At 41.7% G+C, this 25501-nt stretch overlaps 1 protein-coding gene across 3 annotated transcripts in view; it reads left to right on the top strand.

The window, feature by feature from the left end:
- CNTNAP5 (contactin associated protein family member 5) overlaps window positions 1–25501 on the top strand; it is a 296300-nt gene that overhangs the window by 266272 nt on the left and 4527 nt on the right. Inside the window, exons 20-22 of one of the 3 annotated variants that reach the window (XR_012588190.1) lie at window positions 8691–8821; window positions 10148–10232; window positions 22573–22787. Coding sequence is in view for 2 of the 3 variants with exons in the window: in XM_074593548.1 (XP_074449649.1) it covers window positions 8691–8821; window positions 10148–10232; window positions 22569–22787 (435 nt within the window). In the remaining variant the exon portion in view is untranslated. Of the gene's footprint in view, window positions 1–8690; window positions 8822–10147; window positions 10233–20963; window positions 21087–22568; window positions 22788–25501 lie in introns of those variants that run through there. The other 2 variants (XM_074593548.1, XM_074593549.1) reach the window with 2 other exon arrangements.

Genomic DNA, 25501 nt, shown 5'->3' with positions numbered 1-25501 from the left:
TGCTTAGATGGACTTACTGGTCAAAGGAGCAGAACATTTCCCAGGGATTTGTGACCAGCCAGGCAGTATCTATAGAGCTCAACACAAACAAGGATCATTAACCTCAGAAAGCCATTAATCCACAAAGTTCTGTGCTTTTTTACGAGTTAAGAATGAAAAGGAGGTTTGAGAAAAGAGGCATACGATTATATTCCTCTAATTTTATTTAAAAGATTATTGCTGTCGCTCCTGCTCCACAGACATCGTGTAGTGCTCAAATTGATTGTTTCTTTCTTTTTTTTTTTTTCTGTTCAGACCACCTTTTTTCTGTGTTCTCATTGCTGAACATTATGCTTACTTGTTAGGCCAGAGTGAAACGAGTCCTTGCTTGAACAGGTATCTGTACTGCCAAAACTGAAACATGAATGGTTGAAAGATACTAGGAAAAGAATGGAAAGTGTGAGCCAGGATCTCGATGAGGGCAGGTTGGTATGAATTCCTCAGGGTATCACGAAAGAGGATCTCAGTCTTTTTTTGCCTGAGAGCTGTTCACACAGAGTTAGTGATGATGCATAATTTGCAAAGCCAGGTTGAACTTTTGGAATAAAATTCATAGGATGATACTTTTTTTATTTCATTCACTGGGTAAAGAATAAAAGCTCTGCCTGGCAGCCTGGCTGCTACACTAGTCTTAAATGAAAAGTACAGTGTAAGATAAAAGCCTGGCAAGATTCTTCTACATGCAAAGATGAGTAAACCATAGAGCCTACTGAATGTCTGCCCATGAGAAGACTAATGGCATCCAGTGTGTGTTTAAAGACAGGAGGAAAGATCTGAGTATCAGATCCAGTAGTATCATACAGATAGCTTTTGTTACTGAAGGGTCTTAAAGTGTCTTTGAAAATTCCACAGAACGTGTAGAAAAGGTGTAGGTTAAAATTTACCAGAATAAATCTCACCATCAGAAAGCAGGTAATTCAGTAATTAGGGAGATTTAAGTGCATCTGATGCCCTCAGCTCTTTTCTTCATCTTTAGTTTCAGTCACCTTCTGGGAAAGAAGATAATTAATGTAGCATCACTTTGTAAAAGAAACAGCGACCAGTTCCTTCACCATAGAGAAGTATCCAAGAATGGAAAGATAATGATAATGACTAATAGTATTTTTTTAAATTGCTGCTCACCCAGAGGTTTCATGTCATTTTCCAAAGGATGTTAACATTCATCTATCTCACCAACGTATAAGCTGTGACACAAAGAAGGACGACGATTTGTCAGCAGTCATCAAGCTGGTAGATCCCAAATTGTGGCAGTGCTCTGTCCGTCGCCTCCAGGCTACATAAATACGCACCACTGTGTATGCTTACCCAGGAGCTGAACTGGGGAGACGGTGCTTAGTATTATCCCACATCCATGGGTTAGCCTTGTTCCCATTTTAGGCCCAGCCACATCGACATGGACAAGGGCTGTTTTGTTCCCCTTAAAATCAGTGGGAAAAGCTTTCCGTTCAAACCACTCAGTATGTGCATGATGAGCTCTATGACTGTGGTCCTCTGGGTCATCTTTTAGACTTGCAATATTTTGTAGCTTTGGAGCAAGAAGCATCTGCCAGTTCCTTTTTAATTGCTGGTCAGCCTGTGTTAAGCCAACTGGCGACTGGTGGGAATGAGATGTCTAGGAAGGTTAAACGCATTTGTCAGTCACGCGGGGGAACTAGCTGCATTTGTTGATGTTTAAAGTGACATTCTCAATCTGGCTGCAGCTGCCTCGCAGGATTGCAAAGTGAACTGAGGTCACAGAATCATACAATCATAGAAAGGTCGTAGGCTTCCAGATAGGCTCCTTTAGGGGCTTTTGGGGATGTGTTTTTTCCTAAGTTGAAGAAATGCAACCTGAAAGTGTTTCTTTTTTAATATAGGATGGCCTGAATATGACCCTTAAGTCCTGAATGTCTCAAGCATTGAGTGGGAGGCATTCAAATAAGCACGTGGGGTTTTTTACCACTATCAGAGATTACAAAAAATTGGGGGGTGAATTTTTTTTTTAAACCCTGTGAAACAGTGTCATCTAAGCAAATGCAATAGCTGAGTAGTCATATCAAGAAACATGTGCAACAGTTTTGCCTCTTTGTTTTCTCCACGCAAAACAAATAGCAAGAATCACCTCCTAAAAATGTACAAGTACTTTCTTAGTTAAACGCTAGATGCTGAAGAGATGGGCCCGGTTCTTTCGAACAGCAGCACTTCCACTGAAGAGTAAATTTACCGAGTAAATATCCCTGAGGAGAAGCTGCTAATTAAGGAGCAGGTTTCTTAGCCAGCTGCTCCTAACCAAGAAAACTGTGGTTCATTTTTAAATATCTAGGCTATGAAGAGGGAGACTGTCACGCTGAAGCTGTGCAAGTTGCCAGAGAGATATATTTTACAGTAGAGACAGCTGAGAACCATCATGTGCTGTTGTGCAATCAGGAATGAACAAACATTTCCACCTTACAAGCTGCAAATGGCTATCTGGGATGAATACTACTTTTTTATTAGTAGCAACATCAATAGCCTCACTGATCTCTTCCACCCTTTGTTTAATTGGTGCCTTCCTTAATTTTGTTCTCTTTTAGCTATAGCTCAGGTGAGCACTGAGGGTGGATGTGGTGGTGTAGTTGACATCTTACAGCCTGGTGAGGGTGGCTGCTGGTTTGAGGCAGCTGTAAGAGGTTCTGTTGGTCCTAAATACCTTTGTTTCTGGGTGCCTCTGACGCAGAGGGACATGCAGGGGTATTCCAAGGCCCTTTTCCTAATGTAGTGGTTTTTTTATTTTATACATACACATTTCTCCCGAATCAGAGTTGTCATCTGCCCTGATTTACATGATTTTTTCCTGATGTTGCACGATGGTGATAAGTTTTACGTTTTACATGTGCCACCCACATATGCTCCCTGAACTAACTTCACCTTCTCCGAGAGGTGCAAGATGTCTTGCCAGCTGCCCCAGCCAGTTTGTCATTAAAAAGTGCTATTGAAGTTGGCGGAGATGTTGGGTTCAATCTGGGCTCATTTAAAACCAGTTTCTGTAAATGAAGGTCCTGCAGAGAAGTGTCAGACTCCAAGGGTATGTAATTCCCTTCCTTGCCGTTTGGCTCTTCCAAGACTAAATGACACAAGACCTGTGGTCCTGGTTACATGTGTGATAAGATCCTTTCTTATGAATTATGGCTTTATAGACCAAGTTCCGAATATCCGTTCTTTTGTTTTCTGCAGAGCTACTTTAATCTTTTTGCCGAATATCTAGCACTGGGTGAGGTATTTCAAGCCAGGAAGTCTTCTCCTGAGCTAGAACGCTCTCTGTAACATTTTCCCATGCTCCCTTTTCCATCTGATTATTTAAAAATTACTATTTGCTTTTCAACACAAGTTTTGGCAGTCCAGAATGAATGTAAAGTTAGTGGGCATAGGCCACAAAGCCACTAAATGTTCCTGGCACTGCTGTAGACACAGGAAAAAGGACAACTCTCCTGTTGACATGTTCAATCAGAAAAGGTTTTGTACATAGAATAGGTAACATCATGGCCAAGGTATTTCTTCACACTGTATAGTTTGGGAATATTTTTTTCTGCTTGAGGCTGATCACTTCGAAATCCACCAGTTTAATGTCCTTATTACCACTAGACTTAAGAGCTGTTACTGCGTCTTTCTTGTCCTCAGCAAAAAGATAGAAGTGGTGTGAAGGCACCATGCTATTCCTGTAGCTGCCTGGGGGTTGGTTATGCTGACACTGATCATTAGTGTACTGCTAACGAGTACTAAAACCCTGGCCTTCATCACCACTGAAAGAGTGTCCTGGGGGTGTTTTGTTTCAGAAAAGTCATCCCCAACCTGGTCACTGGGGCATAAATACTGCCCTGTGGTCTCTATTTCCCAGAACTTCCTTCTGCATAGGGGACCCCCAAGAATCCTGTTAAAATGGCGCAGTAGCTGTTTGATATCAGTAGACGGATGTCATTCAGCCCTACAGTCGTGGATTATACTGCTGCAGATTACAGGTTGAAGACCACAGTGATGTGTAGCAAATGAGTTTTGATACTGGTAGTGGTCTTATCACAGTAACATGGCAGCCCATGTGGACCCACTTCCTCCAGAAGTGGCAAAAAGAGGCCACGTGGTGCTCGGTAACAGCGTGGATAAACTATGCCTGCTTCCCTCCTGGGCTGTTCTGGAGGTAGCACAGCATATCTCCATGCTGATCTGCAGTCTGCACAATTTGAAGCTGAAAAGGAGGACTATAATAATCAAGTGTGAATCTACTCTTACCTAACACTGCTAGGGTAATATGCCCAGTAAAATTTCCCAGCCCAAGGCCAAAAACATGATACCTCTCTCTTTCCTTCCCTCCCTGTTTTATGGACTTAATAGAAATTGCCTCCAGCAATTCCACGTACATTAGAGAAGGAAGAAAACACAACAGGCAGTGCATTGCTTGAGCATTATGGCACTCCAGGTGTGCACGCTCAGACATGGGGAGCTAAAAAGAGGATGACAGGCATGACTGCAAAAAGACTGCCAGAAATTACACTTCTCATGATTAGTGTGAATCCCTATTGTGAGGTAAAAATGATGCAAAATAGAGAGAGAAGGGAGAATAGGGAGAATAGAGCTGGTTTGTGCACAGATTTTTATTTGCAGTTAGTGACACTGGGATGATGTGATGGACAAAGTCAGCGGACCAGATAATCAAAATTCAGAGGACACAAAAAAATTCTTAATAATAATCCTAATTAATAATCCATTCATTTTGCCTGTCACGTAGCAAAATGGCAATGTAATCTGCTAGACAAATTATTCTGACTCTGAAAAAGGAAGTTTTGGTACTGAATGCAAGCCAAAATCAGCTCTAAGCTACACCGGTGTAAATTGCAAAACACCTCTGAAGAGATGAGCCCATGTACTTCTGGTTTATATTAATGCAAATTTGACCCCAGGCAAAATGCCAACTTGAATTCAATGGTTTTGAAGAGCAGCCATCCAAAAAAAGTTGCCATTGGAATTCAAAGCAATTTGATAAAATAAGATGCTATTCACGGATCTCTTTGAATGATTTAAGGTAAAATTTTACCACTACAGAAAGCAAGATCTGTTATTAATGGATGTCAAGAACCTCCTCCATTGTCTCCCAACAAATGGAACAGATGGCTTCTGGTTTAAAAGCAGTGCTTCTCTGATGAAGTGAATGGGTAAATCCTTGTTTGCAGCAGCTGAGAGCCTAGATAGAGTGCATATCTTGTTGGCTGTCTTTGAACACAAACGTGATGGCTGCTATGTTGACCACCTGGATATAGTCGTACCATTTATATTTTATATACTGGTGTGTTCATAGCATTCAAAAAGAGCAGAGAAGTTTTTCCCCCCTTTACAAACTAAGCAACTAGTACAAGGTCCCTGACCAAATCTAGGCCCCGTTCCATTTTTCACATTACACCCCTTTCAAAGGTTCCAGGTAAGAGGCAGTCTATAAAGTACTTCTGCTGGGCCAGGATTTTTAGTTTGGACTGATCTGTTACACTATCACATCTTAGTTTCAGCTTACTCTGTGTGGTCATCTCAGCTGTGGTGTGCAGCGTCAGGCAACCTTCCCATTTTTGATCGACTCTCCCACTGCCCTAACGAGCCTAAAGAAGGTCCCTTAACTTCCTTGCACTTGGGCTTCCTTTCTCATGTCTTCCTAGAGTAAAGTGGTTGTGTTTACACTGTTATTCCCTGTTGATGCATCTTTCATTCAGTACTAGAAAATGGGACTGTGATTTAAGTTTGGACCTTTAAGTGTGACATTAACAGTGATAGAGAGTAGCTCCTTGTCCTGGCTGTGCAATGGGAGCTTTACAGTATGATTCAGGGTAACTAAATCAGGCCCTATAATATCCCACTGAATAAATTAGCAGTTGTTACTGACCGTGATCTCTTCACAAATTCCCCTCTAACATCCATGATTATGTGTGAGAAAGTAAATGCCTTTTATCTCCTTTTTTTTTTATTTACACTTTAAAAGCTCACCTGATCCAGCAGCCCTCTCAATCACCTAAAAAGCCTTCATCCTAGTAGTTCATTCTCATTTTCCCTCTCATTTTTGGAGGCTTTGTTTCTAGCCTCCAAAGCTGAGAAAGCAGCAGTGCTCCTCTGGGTTATGCTGAAGGTTACGAAAAGTGCAGCTTTTGGGAGTCTGAGCAGCCAAACATCCTGGTGAGGGAAAAGGAGGAGGGAAGATCTTAACTGGGTGCTGGGTCCAGTCTGGAAGGACTACCAACTTCACTGTAAGTTGTGGAGAGGTGGAAAAATTCCCCCTCTGCAGGAAATTTATTCATCGTTTTAAGCTCTTTATAAAGTGGGTTTACAGTAGCTTGTAGGACAACAGAGCTGACCTCACTGAGGGAGAAGCTGTGAAGGGAGCAGGTATGTCCGCGCTGTGTAGGGAGGGAGAACTGCCCCACGTCCTCTCTCACTAACTCCAGGCCTGCAAGCAGTCTTGCAGCGTTATTACGGTCGAATACAGGAGCGGAGCAGGGCTCCTCGTTCACCTCATTGAACAGCCAGACTGCTTCTGGGGTCAGAGGTGCCTCTGAATGATGCGGCGGTGCATGTGCGGGAGCTCGTGCCGGTGTACCGTGAGCTCCTCTGACATGGTGCTGCATCGCGATGTGCCCGTGTCGTGGTTTTGGCCAGATTGGCCAATCAGAACGACGGATGGCCCTCCCCTCCCTCTCTCCAAAGAGAGGAGAGGAAGAGATAAGGAGATTTACGGGTTTAGAAAAAGAACTAAACTACTTTAATGAAAATAATAATAAATAAGGAAATAGTAAATAATAATAGAATAATACTAAAAAGTATACAATATTTACAAAACCATATCCAGCTCCCAGGATGACGATCGCGTCACCAGCAGACACAGGGAAAGTCCCAGACTGGAGTCAGCAATGGAGAGGAGCTGAATTCCGGATCTGGAGTCAGGAATGCTCAGATCAGGATCAAAGGCAGATGAACAGACAGGGTCCTCCTCGGACGTCGGCCATTGAAGAAAGAGAGTGAGACCCTTGCCCCATTATCTCTTAGCTTTTATACTGAGCGTGATGCGGATGGGATGGAATACCCTGTTGGTCCAGTTTTGGGTCACCTGTCCCACCTGCTCCTCCCTGCGGGTGGGACCCCTCTACGCTTCCCCGCTTCTGACCCTCTAATGGGGCAAATAGCGAAGTTAGCTGACCTTGGTTGTTATAGCAATAAGCATAAGCAAGAGCCTCTGTGCATACCGTTCCTTGGTATAATCAGGTCTTATCACTCTTGAGAGTGAACAGTTTCTGATCAATATGCTGTTAATTTCAGAGTTTAGTCAGTTAGAAGAGGCCCAGCTAAAAAGTAAAATTACAAAACAGAAAACTGGGTTTGTTTTACCTCAAACCAGGGCAGCACGCAAGCATTGCCTCTGCAAACACTGAAACCGGTCGCAGAGCTAAAACAGTGTGAGCACATCCTTCAGTGACAAACAGTCAGGCACTCTCTGTCATTCAGCATAGGTAGCGTTTACCTGTAGCCTTCTGCAAAATCGAAGGATATTTGGAACTTCTGCTAACAGAAGCACTGAAATGGAAGAAGATAGGAGGGGGTTTTATGATGATTTTCAGAACAGGGAATAAATGAAAGACCCTTTGCTCAGGGTTGTGGTGCTGTCAGCGTTCATTTTCTCCTTGGAGACAGTAACAAAGTACTCCCAGAAAAGCTTTTTAACTATGGTACCACTGTTGTTCCATGTATTTTGGTTGCTGATGCATAAAAAGCTCAGAGAATTTTTTTCTTCCTGCTACTTAATTCCCAGAAAGGTAAGCTTGAAAGGATTTTACCAGAATAGGTTCTTTTCCTTTTAAATTATATATATATATATATATGTGTGTGTATACAAATTTTTTTTTCCCCAGTAGTCATTTGTGGAAAGATTAAAATTCATATTGGCTTCCTTGTTTTCTTGTGGATTTTGATTTGTTATGGTACTGTTATTCATCAGAAGTCACAATGCTTTTGTTGATATAAAGACTGAAAGAGATGTTTGGCATCCATTTTTATATGAATAATGTTTATTACTTCACATACGTTAGAACACCAAAGTAAAAATATTTCTTCTGTATAATCATTTACAACATATCTTTTCTTGTATTGCGTATAAATTGTAATGAGTCTGGGCCTTTAAATGTTCGAAATGAAGTTATAATTCTCACAGTTGTCACTGTCTTCTGCGTTGCCTGTTAAATCTTGATGAAAAGGAATAGTTAAATCCACCAATATTAGTTTAATGGAACAGTGCAAGACCTGCATGCCCTCTGGTGGAAGCGGTCCTTAACAGACTAATGTAGATCAGCTTTTGCGGCAGAGCTAAATGCCTGACCTGCAGACAGACACGCTCTCCTTTGATATACTTACTTACTCAATTAAGTTGTGTTTCTCCGCAGCAGAGGCTGTTAGCTAGTAGGAAGGAAAACTCTTCCGGTGCATTATTTTTTTTTTCACACTTTTCATTACGGTTTGAACTCCTTCATTTCTCTTCAACCTCTCTCTTGACTTTTTAAACTTATTACTCCACTGTAATAAAAAGAAAATGAGTTCTATGTTGTGTAAAGATATTGAGAAGTGTCTCATTATTGACACAGGTTTTATACAGAGAATTTTGCTCTGCTTTTAAGGAAGTTTACAGGTCCGATACAAGCTGAGTAAGGATGGGCTCCTCATTTTCACCATTGACTCTGGAAATTTTGCCAACCGAGAGCTGCACCATGTGAAGATTAACAGAGAAGGCAGAGAGCTCATCATTCAGGTATGCCACGACTTATGTTGAGTGTTAAATAATACTTCATGCCACAAACAGACCCACTGATTTCAATGCGTGATTGCCAGGAGGCAAAGGTTTCACATTGATTTGGCGCAACCAACACTGGTCCAGCAGCAGAGCAGCCCTGTAGGTTAGACCAAAGCTCCATCCAGATCCTGCTTCAAAGAGTGCCCAACCGTGGTGTTTACTGCTGAGTGATCCTTCCTTTGTCTATGACAATCTGTGGATTAGAAAACACTTTCGGCCAGAAGCTCATCTGGACCATTGGAGTGGTTTTGGGGCTTAGGGATGTCTGTGCGACCTGTAGTCCCAGAGGAAGCACACAGTACAGATCACTGAAAAGCTGCCAAAGGGAGAAAAACAGCAGAATGAGTACCTGGGAATGTAATTTCGTTTAGGATATGAGCCCCAAGCAGAATGTGTCCCCAGCTGCCTTATCCTCTGACAGAAAAAGAAAAGCTGAGGGAGCACACACTGAGTGCAGCCACTATATGCATGACGATGCCCTGTCCCTTTGCTTGAAGCCACACTGAATGTGACAAACCTCATGAGGGACAAGAATCCTCCTCTACCTTGTTTTCCTGCACTGCCTGTTTTTCCAAGGCAGGGAGAAGAGAACCATCTTACTGCTCCTTCCGCTTTCCTTCTGAGGCTAAGGACAGAAGTTCATGTTACAAAGCAAATTGGTTTGATCTGAGTGGCAGTCATTTAACAGGGAAGGGTGGCAGAGTCTACAGAGAAGCCATGTGTTGAGGAATAGGGTGAGAAGGAGGCAGAAACACAGGAAGCACCACAGTTTTTCTTTCCTCTACAGTTTCCATGTCTGGGTGGTAAAATGATAACGCAGTTAGTGCACGACTAGGGTGAGCAGCCCTGATTATCTAGGCAGGAGGCTTATGCTAAAAGTCAGGGTTTCCCTCAAGTACCAGTCTTCTGTCTGCTGCACTGTGGTTTTCTTCTATGCAGAACTAATTCTTCACAATACATTTCTAGAGAGACCTCCTTTGAGTGTACGCTGAAGTGACTAGACATGGATTTTGGGAAGCAGGGGGATTTCAGTGTCAAACATTTTAAGCTTTTCTGCAGGGGAATTTTCTTCAAAGCCCTCGATATGACTGTTCTGGTGTACCTTTCAGCTTCTCATGCTAAAATCAAAGCACATTCACTTTGCTATCTTTAGAAACTGAATCACGCTTGGGGGCAGAATTAACTGATTTGCAGCTGAGAGCGTTCCCAGAAGTTTGCAGTACAGAGAGATCTAGGGGTGTCTACATGCTGTTGTAATGAACTAATTTTATTGACCTCTTCCAGGTTGATCAAGTTCTCAAACTCAAACACAACTTTTCTGAGATTGATTTTAAGGCCATCAAATCGCTCACCTTGGGCAAGGTCACAGGTAGGCTCTACTAAGTATATTCCTGATTCATCAGTTGCTATAGTGCTGGAGTTAACCTGTGCTATGTGTTGCGTTTTTAATAGGATTGGGGTTTTGTTTGGCTGGTGTAGCTGTAAGAGTTGGCCTCAGCATTCCAGTGTTCCTATTTGTATATCTCATCAATGCAAAAATTTGGCAGCTTTACTTGTTTGCACTGATAGCAATATTAACTTCTCCCATTGATCCCTCCAGTAAAGTGATTCATGCTGCCTATGTGGCTGCACGGGGTGGCATCTTAGCCTAATGACATCATTTTGCTGACTACAGCTTGCTCCTCCCAAGCCACCTCTGTTTCCTAACGATAAGAAGAACAGCACTGTGAGCCTTCATCCTCTCTACCCTTTTTCCACTCCATTCCTTTTCCATTTGAATTCTGCAAAGAATATTTATATTACATGCAGCACTGAGGCCACAATTCTGCATGCTCTGTGCGTGGACCTTCTTCATCTTTACCCCTCCACGCTACAAAGACATTACAAGACCAGGAAAACTCTGCCTGAAATTTGGAAGGTAGAACTCCTGTATTTTGTTGTTAAGTATGTTATATTACTTTATATAAGAGTCTTATTCATTCCCAGTAAGATTCTAAAGGCTTCCTTGGCTATAGAAATTTCAGTCCTTTGTCAGAATTGGACCTTCATATCAAGCCTGACAACTGTTTCACTATTAAAATTTTCTATGTCTTATTAATAGCACTCAAGACCTGCGGGACTGGTAGCTAGACAGAAACTCAAGACATCCCCTAGTGTCCACTTGTGCAATATAATTGTATATAATGACATTAGTGCATTCTGCGTCATGTTTTACTAAGTAGATTAAGGGCAGGAACTGATTTTCCCCTAAATTATATTTAAAGTTTGTTCAGAATGTGGCAGTCTTCCAAGCCTTTGTGGACAGGTTGGGGGACCTGACAGTTTTCAGCCCAAGTCAGAGCTAAGCGAAAAATCTCATTTTGTCAACGGTCAGCTGTAGTGCTGAAAATCTAAAAGAACATTACTCATCATGACCTCTACCGAAAACTTCAGTTATAGATACCAAATCAATAAACCAAGGTTTTTCTAACCAGCAAGATGGAACACAGCAAAAGACCTTCAAACATGTAGCCAGTATGCTGACAAGGTAGAGCTCAGCATCATGGAGATAAACGAGATTTAGTCACAAAAATATGATTAACTTTACAAGTATAAGGTTGTTGCAAAGCCAAAAAGCCCAGATGCATCTCCAAGAGGTCTGGCATTCAGTTCCACTGAACACCACAGACTTGTCTCCAGACAGCTTTTAATGGATATATCTTTCTGTTATTTCTCTCCTGCCCCAAAGTTTATTGGGATTTTGTTTTAGTAGTAGTAGTAATAACAATAATAATAATAGTTCATAATCTGTTATGACACTAAAACCATAAACTTGGCCATCCATATGGTAGGAGATCTTACTGTTGTACCAGGAATCACACAATGCATCCCAGCAAGTCACTTTAATTCCGGCCTAATCCTAATTCTGTTTTTCTCTTCATATGTTAAGTAAATTTCCTCAAAGTTTTTCTTCTGTGTCAGGTTTTCATTTTCCAGGTTTTATCCCATAGCTGTAGCTACGCTGAGTAGAGTCCTTGTGCCCTCACAGAATTACAAATCCCCCTGAGTCTTCTTTTCAGGATGAACAGTCCCAGCTCTATCAAGCCTCTCCTCATATGAAAGATGCTCCAGTCCCTTAATCATCTTTGCAGCCCTTCACTGGACTCACTCCCGTAAGTCCATGTCTTTCTTCCACTGGGGAGCCCAGCACTGGACCCAGCACTCCAGTAGTGTTACATTCATGCAGAGTATGGGAGAAGGATCACCACCTTCTGTCTACTGGCAATGCTCTTCCCAAGGCAACCCTGGATGCCATGATGTCATTGCCTGCATTTGCTACAAGGGCACGTTTCTGGGTCACGGTCAGCTTGTTGTCCACCAGGACCCCCATGTCTGTCTTTGAAAAGCTGCTTTCCCCCCTCAACCAGTGTTGGTGGATGGGGTTATTGTTAATGCAAGGGCAGATCTTTGCATTTCCTTTGTTGAACTTCATGAGGTTCCTGTTATTCCATTTCTCCAGCTTGTCAATGTTCCTCTGAATGGTAACACAACCATCTAGTCTACCGACTGCTCTTCCCAATTTTGTATCATCTCCAGACTTACTCAGGTTGTACACAAAATATCCGTACTGCTACAAAGTCAAGAGTATTAACTTGTTGTATCAAGACGAGAGCTGGACCTTGTCATTTTAGGAACTTAGAACTTACATAAATGTGACCATTCATCATTTATATTATTATATGGGTAAAATGTCAACTATAGCTTCTTTTATGATGGCCTACCAGAAGGTGAACTGGTGACCTAAACCGATATCCTCCAAGTTCTTCCTTGTCATTGCTCATCCCCTCAGCGAAGCATAAACTTCCAGAGGCATGTGATGCTTCGAAGTAGACCTAGACTTCCTGTAGTGTTTGTTTTGGATGCCACTGGGATTTAGGTACCTAAAGGCATTCATTAGGAACATTTAAGTGTCCACTGAAATAGAACCATATAAAAAACCTCTGTTCTACGTGTCCGACATACCCATGCTATACTCTTCTGAAAATTTGTCTCTTTCTTTCCTGTCACACCCCTGCTCATTTGCCTCCTCTAACAGCCTGACCCTGGCTGCTTAGCCAGATGATTGTACCACTTTATTTCTGAACTCCACCATTCATTTCCCACTGGCTGAGAAATCTCAAAGAGAGCTTCCAGCAGGACATCATAAAAGCTTGAAACCTCTTCCTCACCAGATTTTCTCATGATAACCATTTTAGCACAGCTGGAACTTTTGAAAAATGCACTTTTATACAATAGCCAGTTTTTAAATAATAGTGCTTCCCCCTTCCTTCCCCTGGCCCCCCAGCCCCATTACACTTTCTTTAGTTAAAAGCTACTTAAACTCTGATATTTTTTCTGCTTTTCAAATCTGCTCTATTTTCCAATGAGTGCCCTACACCCAACTCTGAATTCCAGGAAAAAAACCCTCTGTTTAAGGCAAAGGAGGCTCACCTGGAACTCAAAACGTAGGGACACTCACTCTGCCACAGACTGCTTGAATGACCTTGGGCAAGCCATTTATGTGCAGATATAAAGATAAGCAGGCCTTTTATTCCCACTGGAACCAGTCTTAGCTTTACTATCTCTGTTCTGTATCAGTAAAGCATGGATAATAGAACATCCCTTCATCAGAGGGGTGCTAGGAGGATAAAAGCATTAAAGGCTGTGAGCTGTTCAGATCCACAGTAATGGGGCCATATAGCTGCCTTAGAAAGATCAATCTAAATATAAGTGTGGCTTTGAAGACAAGGGAGTAAAAAGAAGCAGCATTCAAGTAGCCAACAGACGTTTGTTGAATTCATCCTCGCCGTATCCAACAGCAATAGAAAATATTATTATCCTGTAGTTTGTTGTCATTTTTACTTCATAAATATAGAGGCAAGACACAAAAGGACCCGTCCAAAGCTCATCAGTATCAGTGGGAGTTTTTCCATGGACTTTTGTGAGTACTGGATTCGGGCCCCAAGTGGGTCATACACTTTATGGCAAAGCCTCAGTGAAATCTTAACCAGAGTCCCAGTTCATTTACTTTAAATACTCCTTGCAGAGATCATACTGCTGTATTTAACCACATGAGCTCTATTGGCAATCTGACCTAACTGTGAAGCTGGCTCTGCTTTGAACGAGGAATTGAACGGCATGACCTTCAGAGGTGTCTTTCAACCTAAATTATTCTGTAATTCTCTGATCTCAGAGACACATTTGCATATGTTTAGGTCTTGTCTAGAAAAAGCTGCAATCCCAATGGAAAAATACCATTTATTTGTTTTGGGGTTGACCTTAGTGAGCGTTTGAAAACTTCTTACTGTGCCCCAACATGTCTAAATCTTCCACCATTATCGTCCCTGGAAAAATAATCACTGATGGAGAGAAGTGAATCTCATTGACTGCATATTTGCTTCTGAGTGATTTAATATACTAGCTGTGTAGAGATCCCGGAGTAAAAGGGTAGCATTGAAAGGGATTCAAGAGTATTCTGAAGAAAAAGCTTGCAAAGATTTCTTTAGCACCTATTAATGTTGACGTAATTTATTTGTGTCTTCAAATTGATGAATTAGCAAACCGTCCCATATTGGCAATGTAAAATCTGTGTAGTCTAGCGCATGATCATGATGTCTTTTATCTCTAAAAGCCTGAGAGAAAACACACTCCAGTTGTAGGAGTCTTTCCACTGAACCACTCAGCTTTGATATAAAGTGTAGGTAGAAGAAAGTTTATCTGGAAAATAATTTTATTAAAATCATTATGTAGGTGCAGTGCAATTCTTATGATTTCTACAATAGCCTTTCTTATTAAAAGTTCACAAGAAGAAAATGGAATCTATACACTGAAGAGATCACAGAGCAATTCATCCAAGAGTAATATTATATTGGGGGAGATGATAATGGGATAATTAAATCAAAAGGGGTAAGTTGGCATTAACTCTGAGATACAAACGCTTCCCTAAAGAAGCATCTCCTTTTAGAGATTTTCTATGGAAATGACCTAAGTTCAGTTTTTTGATGGAAAGTCATTCCCTTTTTTCAGCTCACAAGATCACAACTTGCTTGAGAAATATAAAGTCATAATCTCGGAATATTGTGCTTTAGTATTTTAAACAATACAGCAATGGTTGCAAGAGATATTGTCTGGACTCATTTGGTTCTTTACTGCATGCTCTTCTTGCTCTAAATACCTATTTCTTAAAAGGACCATACCCTGGGAAAAGACCTCTTGGGTGCGTTATAGGGCACCTTTAAAAGTAATTGGTTTTCCTCCTAGTAGCCTAGTAAAGAAGTAAGGAAAATGGAAATGACTGCTTAGGGTAAAAAAGGAGAGGCATTTGGGACCAAGATGGCAGCAGTTAAAATAAGCAAAGTTTGACTACCCCAGGCACTTCAAGCAATCCAAGGTCTAAGCCGATAATGCCATCGTGTCTATCAAAAAGAGACCAAATCTATTCACTTTTTCCCCAGCAGTATCATTTACCATATGATCATAACACCATGCTTAAATCCCAGTTTTCTTGATGATAATACTGCCTAAATAAGTGTCCAAGGTCGTCTACTTCTATCCGGAAATTTTATTTTTAGTCTGAATTCTTGCTACTTGAGTTGATTTTAACTGTCTACTCCTGAGAAAACCATGCATTCTTTGCACATCATCTCTCCATCTTCTTGCATATTTTCTTTTTATAGATTATATTTTGAGCCCATGCAAAATCACATAGAGCTGGCTGTGTTGTGACAGATTAGGATTCAAATGTCAAAAACGGTGACATGTAACAAATTTCACATTGCAACTCCAAGCAGTGCTTCATTTTTGGTGACAAACTGTCTTTAAGGAAACATACTAAATGCATGTCTGAAATTATCTACGCTAAACCTAATGAAACAAAAATTCTCAAATGTTCCACTTGGCACAAAATGCTCAATTGCCGGCAAGCAAATCCTGGTGCATTCTCCTCATTCCTGGGAAAACTTGTGAGAAAAATTACCTTTACTTTGTTCTTGTTCTCTCTTGCTTTTTCAGAATTGTTTTGAAGGTGCATTGAACACCTGGAGCCTGTCTCCAGTTCAAACTCATCCTTTTCTTCAGCGAGAGCCAAACTGGTTGAGCTCAATGGTTCTAACCAGGAAAAATTTCTGTTGTTCACTGCCTTTGTGGCAGGCTCACACCAGGAAATGTGCTTATTGCGAAGATGCCTTTTTGTGGGATCCAGTCTAATCCTAAATGTGCTTTCTGCCCTTTCTAAATTAATGATTAGCATCAGCAGTGTTTACTAAGGTTGCTGAAGGACGTAACAGCATATTTTTCGAGGTAACCACACAGTTACCTGCTAGTCAACTCTTCTGATACAGGTGCAGTGTGGAGACTACAAGTCTTTTACTTCAAGGTCAGGGACTCAAGTCTAGTGACAATGTCCATGAAGTAATCTGGACAGTGCTGTTCAGGACCTTGGCAAAATGAGGTGATGGACACACTTCCACAAAAATCACCTTTCTATTTCTCAGACTCAAAAAAAAAAAAAAAGATAACCAGTGCTTCAGCATGCAGACTAAATTACCCTTTGTGCTTCTACTAGCAATTCACTTAGAATAATTAATTAATTAGGCCACAGACATTTAAAACAGGCTATGTCTGCTCTCACTGATGTTAAAAATAACTTTTGATTAAGGAAATCCATGATGGGCCTTCCTGGATGTAAGTGGGCACACAAGTAAACTTTGGACTCCCTCACATTTAAGTTTCTGAGTGACATGAAATTAATGCTTATAAAGAAACAGCAAAAAGATTTGGATAATGTTTATCATCTCATGTTCCACAGTGATATCTTTAGAAAAAAGGTTGTTTGAGCCACTGTCCCTGCATGCAAATAACACTTTTGATTTCTCTTTGATTCCAATTACCTGTCATATTAGTTGTCGTTTACTATGTCAATTTGCTGATACATTGCTGAGCAGCTTAATGCTTGGTCCTTGAGAATTCCAGCAGAATTCTATTTATGATGAAAATTACTTCCCCGTTATGGAGATATTAAGACTTAAAATTGTTTTACTTATTTGTTATAGACCCCCCAACCAGGATGTAGAGGCCGATGAAATATTCTATAAGCAGCTGGCAGAGGTCTCGTGATCGCTCGCTCTTGTTCTTGTCCGGGACTTCAACTTCCCAGATGTCTGCTGGAAATATAGCACAGCAGAGAGGGAACAGTCCCGGAGGTTCCTGAAGTGTGTGGAAGACAACTTCCTAACACAGCTGGTGAGGGAGCCAACTAGGGAGAGTGCTCTACTGGACCTGCTGCTTGTTAACAGAGGAGGTCTTGTAGGGGATGTAAAGATTGGAGGCTGTCTTGGGCAGAGTGATCATGAAATGATAGAATTTTCGATTCTTGGTGAAGCAAGGCAGGGAGCCAGCAGAACTGCCACCTTAGATTTCTGAAGGGTGAACTTTGGCCTGCTTAGGAGCATGGTTGAGAGTGTCCCTGGGGGGACAGTCCTGAAGGGCAAAGGTGCCCAGGAAGGCTGGTCTTACTTCAAGGAGGAACTCGTAAAAGCTCAGGAGAAGGCCATCCCCAAGCCCCCAAAAACGAGCAGACAGGGAAGTAGACCAGCCTGGCTAAATAGAGAGCTTTGGCTGGACCTCAGGAAAAAAAAGAAACTTTATGATCTTTGGAAAAGGGTGTTGGCTACTTATGAAAAATACCAAGATGTAGTGAAGCTATGCAGGGCAAAAATTAGAAGGGCCAAAGCTCAAGCAGAACTCATCTTGGGCACCACGGTTAAAGATAACAAGAAGAGGTTCTTTCAGTATATCAATAGAAAAAGAAAGACTAGGCAAAATGTAGGCCCACTAACGAATGAGATGGGCGCCCTGGTGGTGGAAGACACAGAGAAGGCAGAGTTACTGAATGCCTTCTTTGCTTCAGTCTTCACTGTTAAAGCTGTCCCTCAAGAGTCCCAGGCCCTGGAGGCAAGGGGGAAGGTCTGGAGAGAGGAAGAGTCTTCCCCAGTAGAGGAAGATCAGGTTAGAGACCACTTGGCCAAACTGGACATTCATAAGTCCATGGGCCCTGATGAGATGCACCCGCAAGTGCTTAGAGAGCTGGCAGATGTTATTGCTTGGCCACTCTCCATCATCTTTGAAAGGTCATGGAGAACAGGAGAGGTGCCTGAGGACTGGAGGAAGGCCAATATCACTCCAGTCTTCAAAAAGGGCAGGAAGGAGGACCCAGGGAGCTACAGACCAGTTAGTCTCACCTCTGTCCCTGGGAAGGTAATGGAGCGACTCGTTCTGGATGTCATATCCAAGCACGTTCAAGAGCAGGAAGTTATTGGAAGTGGTCAATGTGGATTTACCAAGGGTAAATCACGCTTGACCAAACTCATAGCCTTCTGTGATGTTATAACTGGCTGGCTGGATGAGGGCAGAGCAGCAGATGTCATCTACCTTGACTTCAGCAAGGCTTTTGACACGGTCTCCCATAACATCCTCGTTAGGAAACTGCGGAAATGTGGACTAGACGAGGGGACAGTGAGGTGGATTGAGAGCTGGCTGTGTGACGGGACTCAGACAGTTGTGATTAATGCAGCAGGGTCGAGTTGGAGGCCTGTAACTAGTGGTGTCCCCCAGGGGTCAATACTTGGACCAGTATTGTTTAACGTATTCATCAACGACCTGGATGAGGGGACAGAGTGTATCCTCAGCAAGTTCGCTGATGATACCAAACTGGGTGGGGTGGCCGACACCCCAGAGGGCCATGCTGCCATCCAGCGTGACCTAGACAGGCTGGAGAGCTGGGCAGAGAAGAACCTAATGAGGTTTAACAAAAGCAAGTGCAAGGTCCTGCACCTGGGGAGGAAGAATGTCAGGCACCAGTATAGGTTAGGGGCGGACATGCTGGAAAGCAGCTCTGAAGAAAAGGATCTGGGGGTCTTGGTAGACAGTAAAGTGCAATGTGCCCTTGTTGCCAAGAAGGCCAACGGAATTCTGGGCTGCATAGGGAAGAGTGTGGCCAGCAGGTCAAGGGCGGTCATTCTCCCCCTCTACTCTGCACTCGTGAGGCCGCAACTGGAATACTGCATCCAGTTCTGGGCTCCCCAGTTCAAGAGAGACAGGGAACTGCTGGAGAGAGTCCAGCGAAGGGCAACAAAGATGGTTGAGGGACTGGAGCATCTCCCTTATGAGGAAAGGCTGAGAGAGCTGGGACTCTTTAGCTTGGAGAAGAGAAGGCTGAGGGGAGACCTTATTATGGCATACAAGTATCTAAAGGGTGGGTTTAAGGAGGATGGAGCCAGACTCTTTTCAGTGGTTCCCAGTAAGAGGACAAGGGGTAACGGGCACAAGCTGGAACATAGGAAGTTGCGATCAAATATGAGAAAAAACTTCCTTACAGTGAAGGTGACAGAGCACTGGCACAGGCTGCCCAGGGGGGTTGTGGAGTCCCCTTCTCTGGAGACTTTCAAGACCTGCCTGGATGCAGTCCTGAGTAATGTGCTCTGGGCAATCCTGCTTTAGCAGGGGAGTTGGACTAGATGATCTCTAGAGGTCCCTTCCAACTCTGAAAATTACGTGATTCTGTGATTCTGTGATATCTTAGAACAAGTGTGTTGTATATGGCAGGAGATGCACAAGGAAACAGCAGTGGAACAGGATGTCTGTTTTGGTGAACAGGAAGGAATCAGCAGATAAATTGTGTTGATAGAATCAAGAAAATTTAAGAAATGCAACTACATGTTAAGACTTAATCCTCATTATCACAGAAAACCATCGCAAATATAGTGAAAACAGGAAAGCAAAACTGACACAAATGTTACTGAGCTGTGACATTGCAGACAGGTTCCAGGGGGCAGCTAGAGGGCCCATCAAGAAGCCAGACCAACTTACGCACAACTCAGCAGACAAAGATTAAAAACTAGTTCCAAAAAATATGGGCAAACTTAAGTTGGGGCGAACTCAAAAGCCAAAAAAGATTGCCTTCTTACCCGCCATGTAGAAATCATCCAAAGTAACTCGGTCTCCAGTACCGAGAACAGAAACGCCATGCTAAAATGTCAGGTCAAACTGAGTCATCAGCAGCAATTCAGTGTGATTTTCCAGGCCAGTCAAACGCGTGGAAAGATTCACAGTGTAACCAGGTCAGAGGAAGCCCATGGATGTTTCGTATGACCTTATTTCAACACAGCCCTTGGAACTTCACCGAGTTGCTTCTCTTACTGAGCACTGTGCCATGTAGTGAAAATATCTTTTGGAAAAACACTTTACTGGGATTTAAAGACTTTAAGTGACAGAGTGGCCTTTAATAAGCCTTTCGCAGAGGTAACCATGTTGTAATCACGGATTTACATTATCCACTCAAGAATTCAGAGGGCAGCACAAGTCATTGACATGCATGTCTCTTGTTGAGAACAGTGAAAGCCCCTCTTTCTGAAAGGCATAAGGCGTGCATCTAAAGCCATATAATAAAGCAAACTATCTGTGCACGTGGGATTTTTACCAGAGGACTCTGGGGTTGGTTTTGGTTTGTTCTTTGATTTCTTTTTTATCAAATTTCAAAGCCTTTCAACAACAAATCCCCTACTTCTCGTTCATGCAAAGCTTACTTTGACAAAAGACTCCTGGAATTGGCCCTTAATTTGACTTTTTAAAAAAAGCCTTCAAAAAGTACTGTATCTTAGACTTTTCAAACTACTGTACCATGAAAAAGGAATTCATTATTTCTTAGGCTTTACCTTTTGCACATTGGGCAGAACAGAGCAATTTAGATTGCCTGATGTCTAAAAGATACAACAAATCCACCTTTTGTGTCAGGGCTAAGAAAACAGGAAAGGCTGAGAGTAGGAATGTTTACAAAGGGTTTTATAAATTCAACAAAGATGGCAAATACTGTAAATCAGTCTTTTAGTTTCATATAAGCCTTCTTGCAGAAAATGGGAAAGAATTCTTCGTCTGCTTCATAACAGTCCTGCTAAAATCTCATTAAAAACCTGAATGCGTCCAATTCCTACACACTTTGAGAAGAGGAAATGTGAACCTCTGTAAGGCTACAGATTTTCCAGTGGCAAAGCCTCACTGTTTCCCTTCCCATCTCTCTTTCGTGCAGTTACTTACAGCCCAGAGGCTGTCCTCATGACAGCTCTGCAGACTGAGCATCTCACCTGTAAGACCCCTTGGAGAGCAAGCTCACACCACACCTTGCTTTGCTGAGAAGCAGCCGAACTCTTCCACGTTATAGTTCCATGAAGATGTTCAAACACAGTTAGAAATCCGTCTTGGCTAGTTCCCTCTGACTGCACGACATAACAGTCACAGATCTTGAGCATCAAAAGAATGTGTGATTTTGGGCTCATTTTGAGATTTCTCTGTATTTTCTTATAAGTAAAAGACTTTTATGTAATTCAGGTAAATATGTCAGTTGTAAGAGAAGGTCTGCCTTTTTCCTAAATCCTTTTGGCTGAGAGCTTGTAAAATCATTGTATTTGAATGCTAGTGGACTAATTGGACCTTATTTTAAAGTTTACCATTTTACTCTTTCAAGCTTTGAAAATAAACTTGAAAAGCTGGGAATCCTTATTTTCCAATGTCATTGGAATTATTTCCAAAACTTTCAATGCTACATGTTTTTTCATTAGCAGGTAATTTTTAAGACTTTGGGCAAGTTTTGATACTATATATGTGTGCATTTGTGGGGTTTTTTTCTTGTTTGATTGACCTAGATATCAGGTGCATCATGTTACAGACTTCTGAGCAGTATGAATTTCGATTTCTGGAAAGTAAATAAATGAGAGCTTGGAGGAAAGAGGAGATGGCTTCTCTGTCCTTCACTGACTTTTACAAACAATCTTTGATATTAAAACATTTGGAACTAAATAAAAAACACCTTTGAATTGGCTTTCTCTTTGTGAAATTTAAATGAACACAGACCAACAAATAAATTAATTGTGTTATCTCATCTTCAAGTTGGAAAAGAGCATGGAGATATTTGGTTTGATTTTGATTTAGATAAAAAGGGGTATAGTTTTGCTTTTTATTTTATTAGTGGAATGGGACTTGCAGAGTGAGAGCTTTGCTCATAACTAGGAAGACTCTGAGGAACTCTGATAATAAAAATGTAACGTGATTAGGTGCATCAGGAAAATAATTTGAAAAATAAACTCTTGAAGAAGGGTGGAAGCCTGTATTAGCAAGCCATTCAATATTAGGCCACAGGGAGCATTGTATAATAGACAATAGAGAGCAGACTCCTTCATTAAAAAAATTGGAGGAGGTAGAATGCCTTGAATGTCCATATCTGTGAAACTCATGGTGTTAACAGATACAAAAAAAGTTAAAGACCATCATCCCCAGGATCGTGTGATATTCAGTGTTTCTATTTTTGCTGTTTATTATTGATATTGTTATTGGCATAGTTAGCACCTATGATGTGTTAGATATTGTCCAGACAGTAGAGAAAATGGATGAGGAAAAAAGCACAATGGAGGCTTTTATGCCAACTGGATTCAACATAAGTAGCATGGTAGAGGAAGGACTGGAGATGGGACACTCATGGGTCAGGCCAGGTAGAACTTGTAGGCTGCTGAAGCAGAACCCGAAAAGTTGAGATTGGATGAAGGGAAGTAAAAGGGGTGTGTAAGGCAAAAAAGGATTCATTTTTTTAATGCCTTCCTAAAATAGATAATTCCTGGAGTGTTTTTCTGTTGTACTACAGATAGTTTGTCACTGGACCCTGAGGTCTCAAAGGCAAATGCCTATGGTTTCACTGGATGCCTGTCCTCTGTTCAGTACAACCACATTGCACCCCTGAAAGCTGCCTTACGCCATCCCAGCGTTGCTCCTGTGACTGTCAAAGGCTCCTTGACTGAATCCAGCTGTGCATCCATAATGGAAGCTGATGTGAACACAGTAACCACGATATATTCCTCATCAGGTATGTGCTGCCAAGAGGGGAATGGGGAATTTAAAGGATACTGTGGAGTGAGATTTCCTTCCTTTGTGCTGTAATGCAACTGTGATAGTGTAAATATTGGAACTGGGAAGTTGCCTTTTTTCTCAGAATTAGAAGTGTTGAGGATGGTCATTAGGATTACCCAAGGCCCCTTTAAAAGTCCTTGTACTAAACCAAAGTTTTCAGGCTAAGTTCCTGGATTGCCTAAAACATGACTAAGACAAACAAAGGAAGTCCCAAAGCCATAGGGGAAACAGCGTTGGAAGTATGGTTATGCACCTGGTTTGCCATTCCTGTCCCCTTTAGATAGCTCCAGTATTGCAGATCTCAAAGGAGAACATAAATGTTACATAGATTCCGTATCCCAGTGGTGATGAAGCAATAGGAGTCGAAACAAGTCGACAGCAAACAAGTCGAATTTGTTCCCACCCTAGCAGAAATGAACACAAACTCCTTGTACAAACCCCGTGACGCATGTGCGTGACTTCCATTGAATGCTCGTACTTTATTCTCTCAGGCTAAGAAGAAGCACTACTTGAGCGGTACCAGTAAGATGATCCCAATAGTTCATTTATCTTTTGCAATCCTGAAACTGTCCTCTGGGAATCTTAAGTATTTTGCATATATGAATTTGTATGCAGAGAAGGAAATTCGTGGCAGCTGGAAGTGTTGTCACCAGGAACAGGGGCAATCAAGTTACTGCTTTAGTCACCAGTGGATGTGGCAGAATTCTTAACGACCAGAAAGGGGTACAAATTACGGGCTATTTTTTGCCCCTTGACCCATCTCTTTTCTGATAACTAATAAAATTCTGATTTAGATCATAATATGATTCCTTTGACATTTGTACTTGCATCAAATCCCCATTTCCTGCAGCTTCTCCCTAAGATATTCAGCAGAAAACAAATGATGCTATTAGCATTCTGCATAGGGAAGAAGGCTGCTGATTACTCTGTGGAGAGCGGCTGCCAGTGTGTGTGTGCTTCTCCCCACCCCCCAACTTTCTTCTCACTGCCCAGAGTTGTCTGAAGTATCTGCTCTGACGCACAGAAGAAATGTGTCTCGTAAATACCGAATGGGCAATGATACTGAAAATGTGAACTCCTTGCCCTGTGATCTGTCACCTCGATGATCTAAATGCAGGACAGAACACAGGGCAGAGTGTAGCATCTTTGGACTTACATATTTAAAGCTTACAATCAGCTGCACTCTATTGTCAAGGTTAAGCACTGTTACATCAGAAATGCAGAATTCTTACAAAAGCTCGTTCCTGTCTTTGTCACTCTCTGCTTTAAAATATGATTTCCTCTCAAGATGATGAATTAACTGGCACTACTGCCTCACTGTTCACACTGGATTTGATTAAAGCCTGAATAAGATCTTTAGAAGAATTTAGTTCTGAAGATTTCATATCTTTATGGGCTATAGTAAGAGCACTGGGCGGTAGATTCTTGTTAAAAAAAAAATTTCCAATTTGTAGCAAATTATACTTTGTATAGATGTGCTTGAGAATTACATTTATACATGGAAAGGACACATTTTAAGAAATAAAAAGAAGACAGAGTTAAGGATTAACTTTCAAATTTACTGCTCATATCTCAATTCATCAGTTCCCAATTTCTCATTATTGAGTGTCTGAGAAGAAAAATAAACTTCAAAGTTGACTGTACATGTCTGTGTCGATTTTCTAATGTACAGATACAACAAAAAAAGCCCTCTAGGAAACCTCTCTTTAAATGTGTGAAAAAAAGCTTTCTATATTTATAACTTGAAAACAATTGAAGCTCTTCCCTTCAGAGAGCAATACTTGTTGTCTTCAAGAAAGTTTCCTAGCAGACAGATATGGAATGAAATCCATTCACTCACGGCTCAGTTATCCATACACATTCTTTCTGATTAGGAAACACAAACTGAAAGGTGACTTACTGTGTTTTTCATATTTAACAAAGATCTGCAAATCACTTTCTCCCTTGCTGAGGCAAGTGTAGATGTTTTGATATTCTGAACTCTACACTGATGGCATAGAGATAATGGACTTTTACTGCGTGCTTTTTTTTAAAAAATATATATATATTAAAATATTGTAAATGCCAGAGCAGATTCAGCTGTGTGAATGGTGGTGTCTTGAGCTCTCTGTCTACTTCAGCTGAAGAGCAGGGCTTCATGCATTTAAAGTAAAAAATGCCAAAGACTTTAATAGGTCATAAACTACACAGAAAAAGTTTGCTTCTGAAAGGCAGCTCAAAGAGTGCAAGTCCCTGTCTCACTGTGCCAATGGTGCTGGGTCTGATATTTCCAAAGGAGGGGCTGCCCAGGGATGTGCTGGGACAGCCTTGGCTGTTGCAACTATGAGATGGTGAAGTTCAGGATCCTGAGAGGAAGGAAAAAAAAGCAGAAAACGTGACCGCAACCCCAGACTTAAGGAGAACAATCTTTGACCTGGTCATGGACCTGCTTGGAAGAATTTCCCAGGATACAGCCCTGGTGAGAAGAAGGGTCCAGGAGAGCCGGTTCAAGGATCACCTCCTCCAAGATCAAAAATGCTAGATTGGGATGGACCAAAGGTGGCAGAGGCCCAGAGAGGTTGTGAAGTCTTCATCCTTGGATATATTCAAAACCCAAATGGATAGTGCTCTGAGAAACTTGCTGTAATAGACCTTGATTTGAGTAGATTTGGACTAGATGATTTCCAGAGG

This window comes from Larus michahellis, chromosome 7 (assembly GCF_964199755.1).
Source record: "Larus michahellis chromosome 7, bLarMic1.1, whole genome shotgun sequence".
Taxonomy (NCBI): Eukaryota; Metazoa; Chordata; class Aves; order Charadriiformes; family Laridae; genus Larus; species Larus michahellis.
The sequence above is the reverse complement of the archived record's forward strand: the minus strand, read 5'-3'. Positions and strand labels throughout refer to the sequence as shown.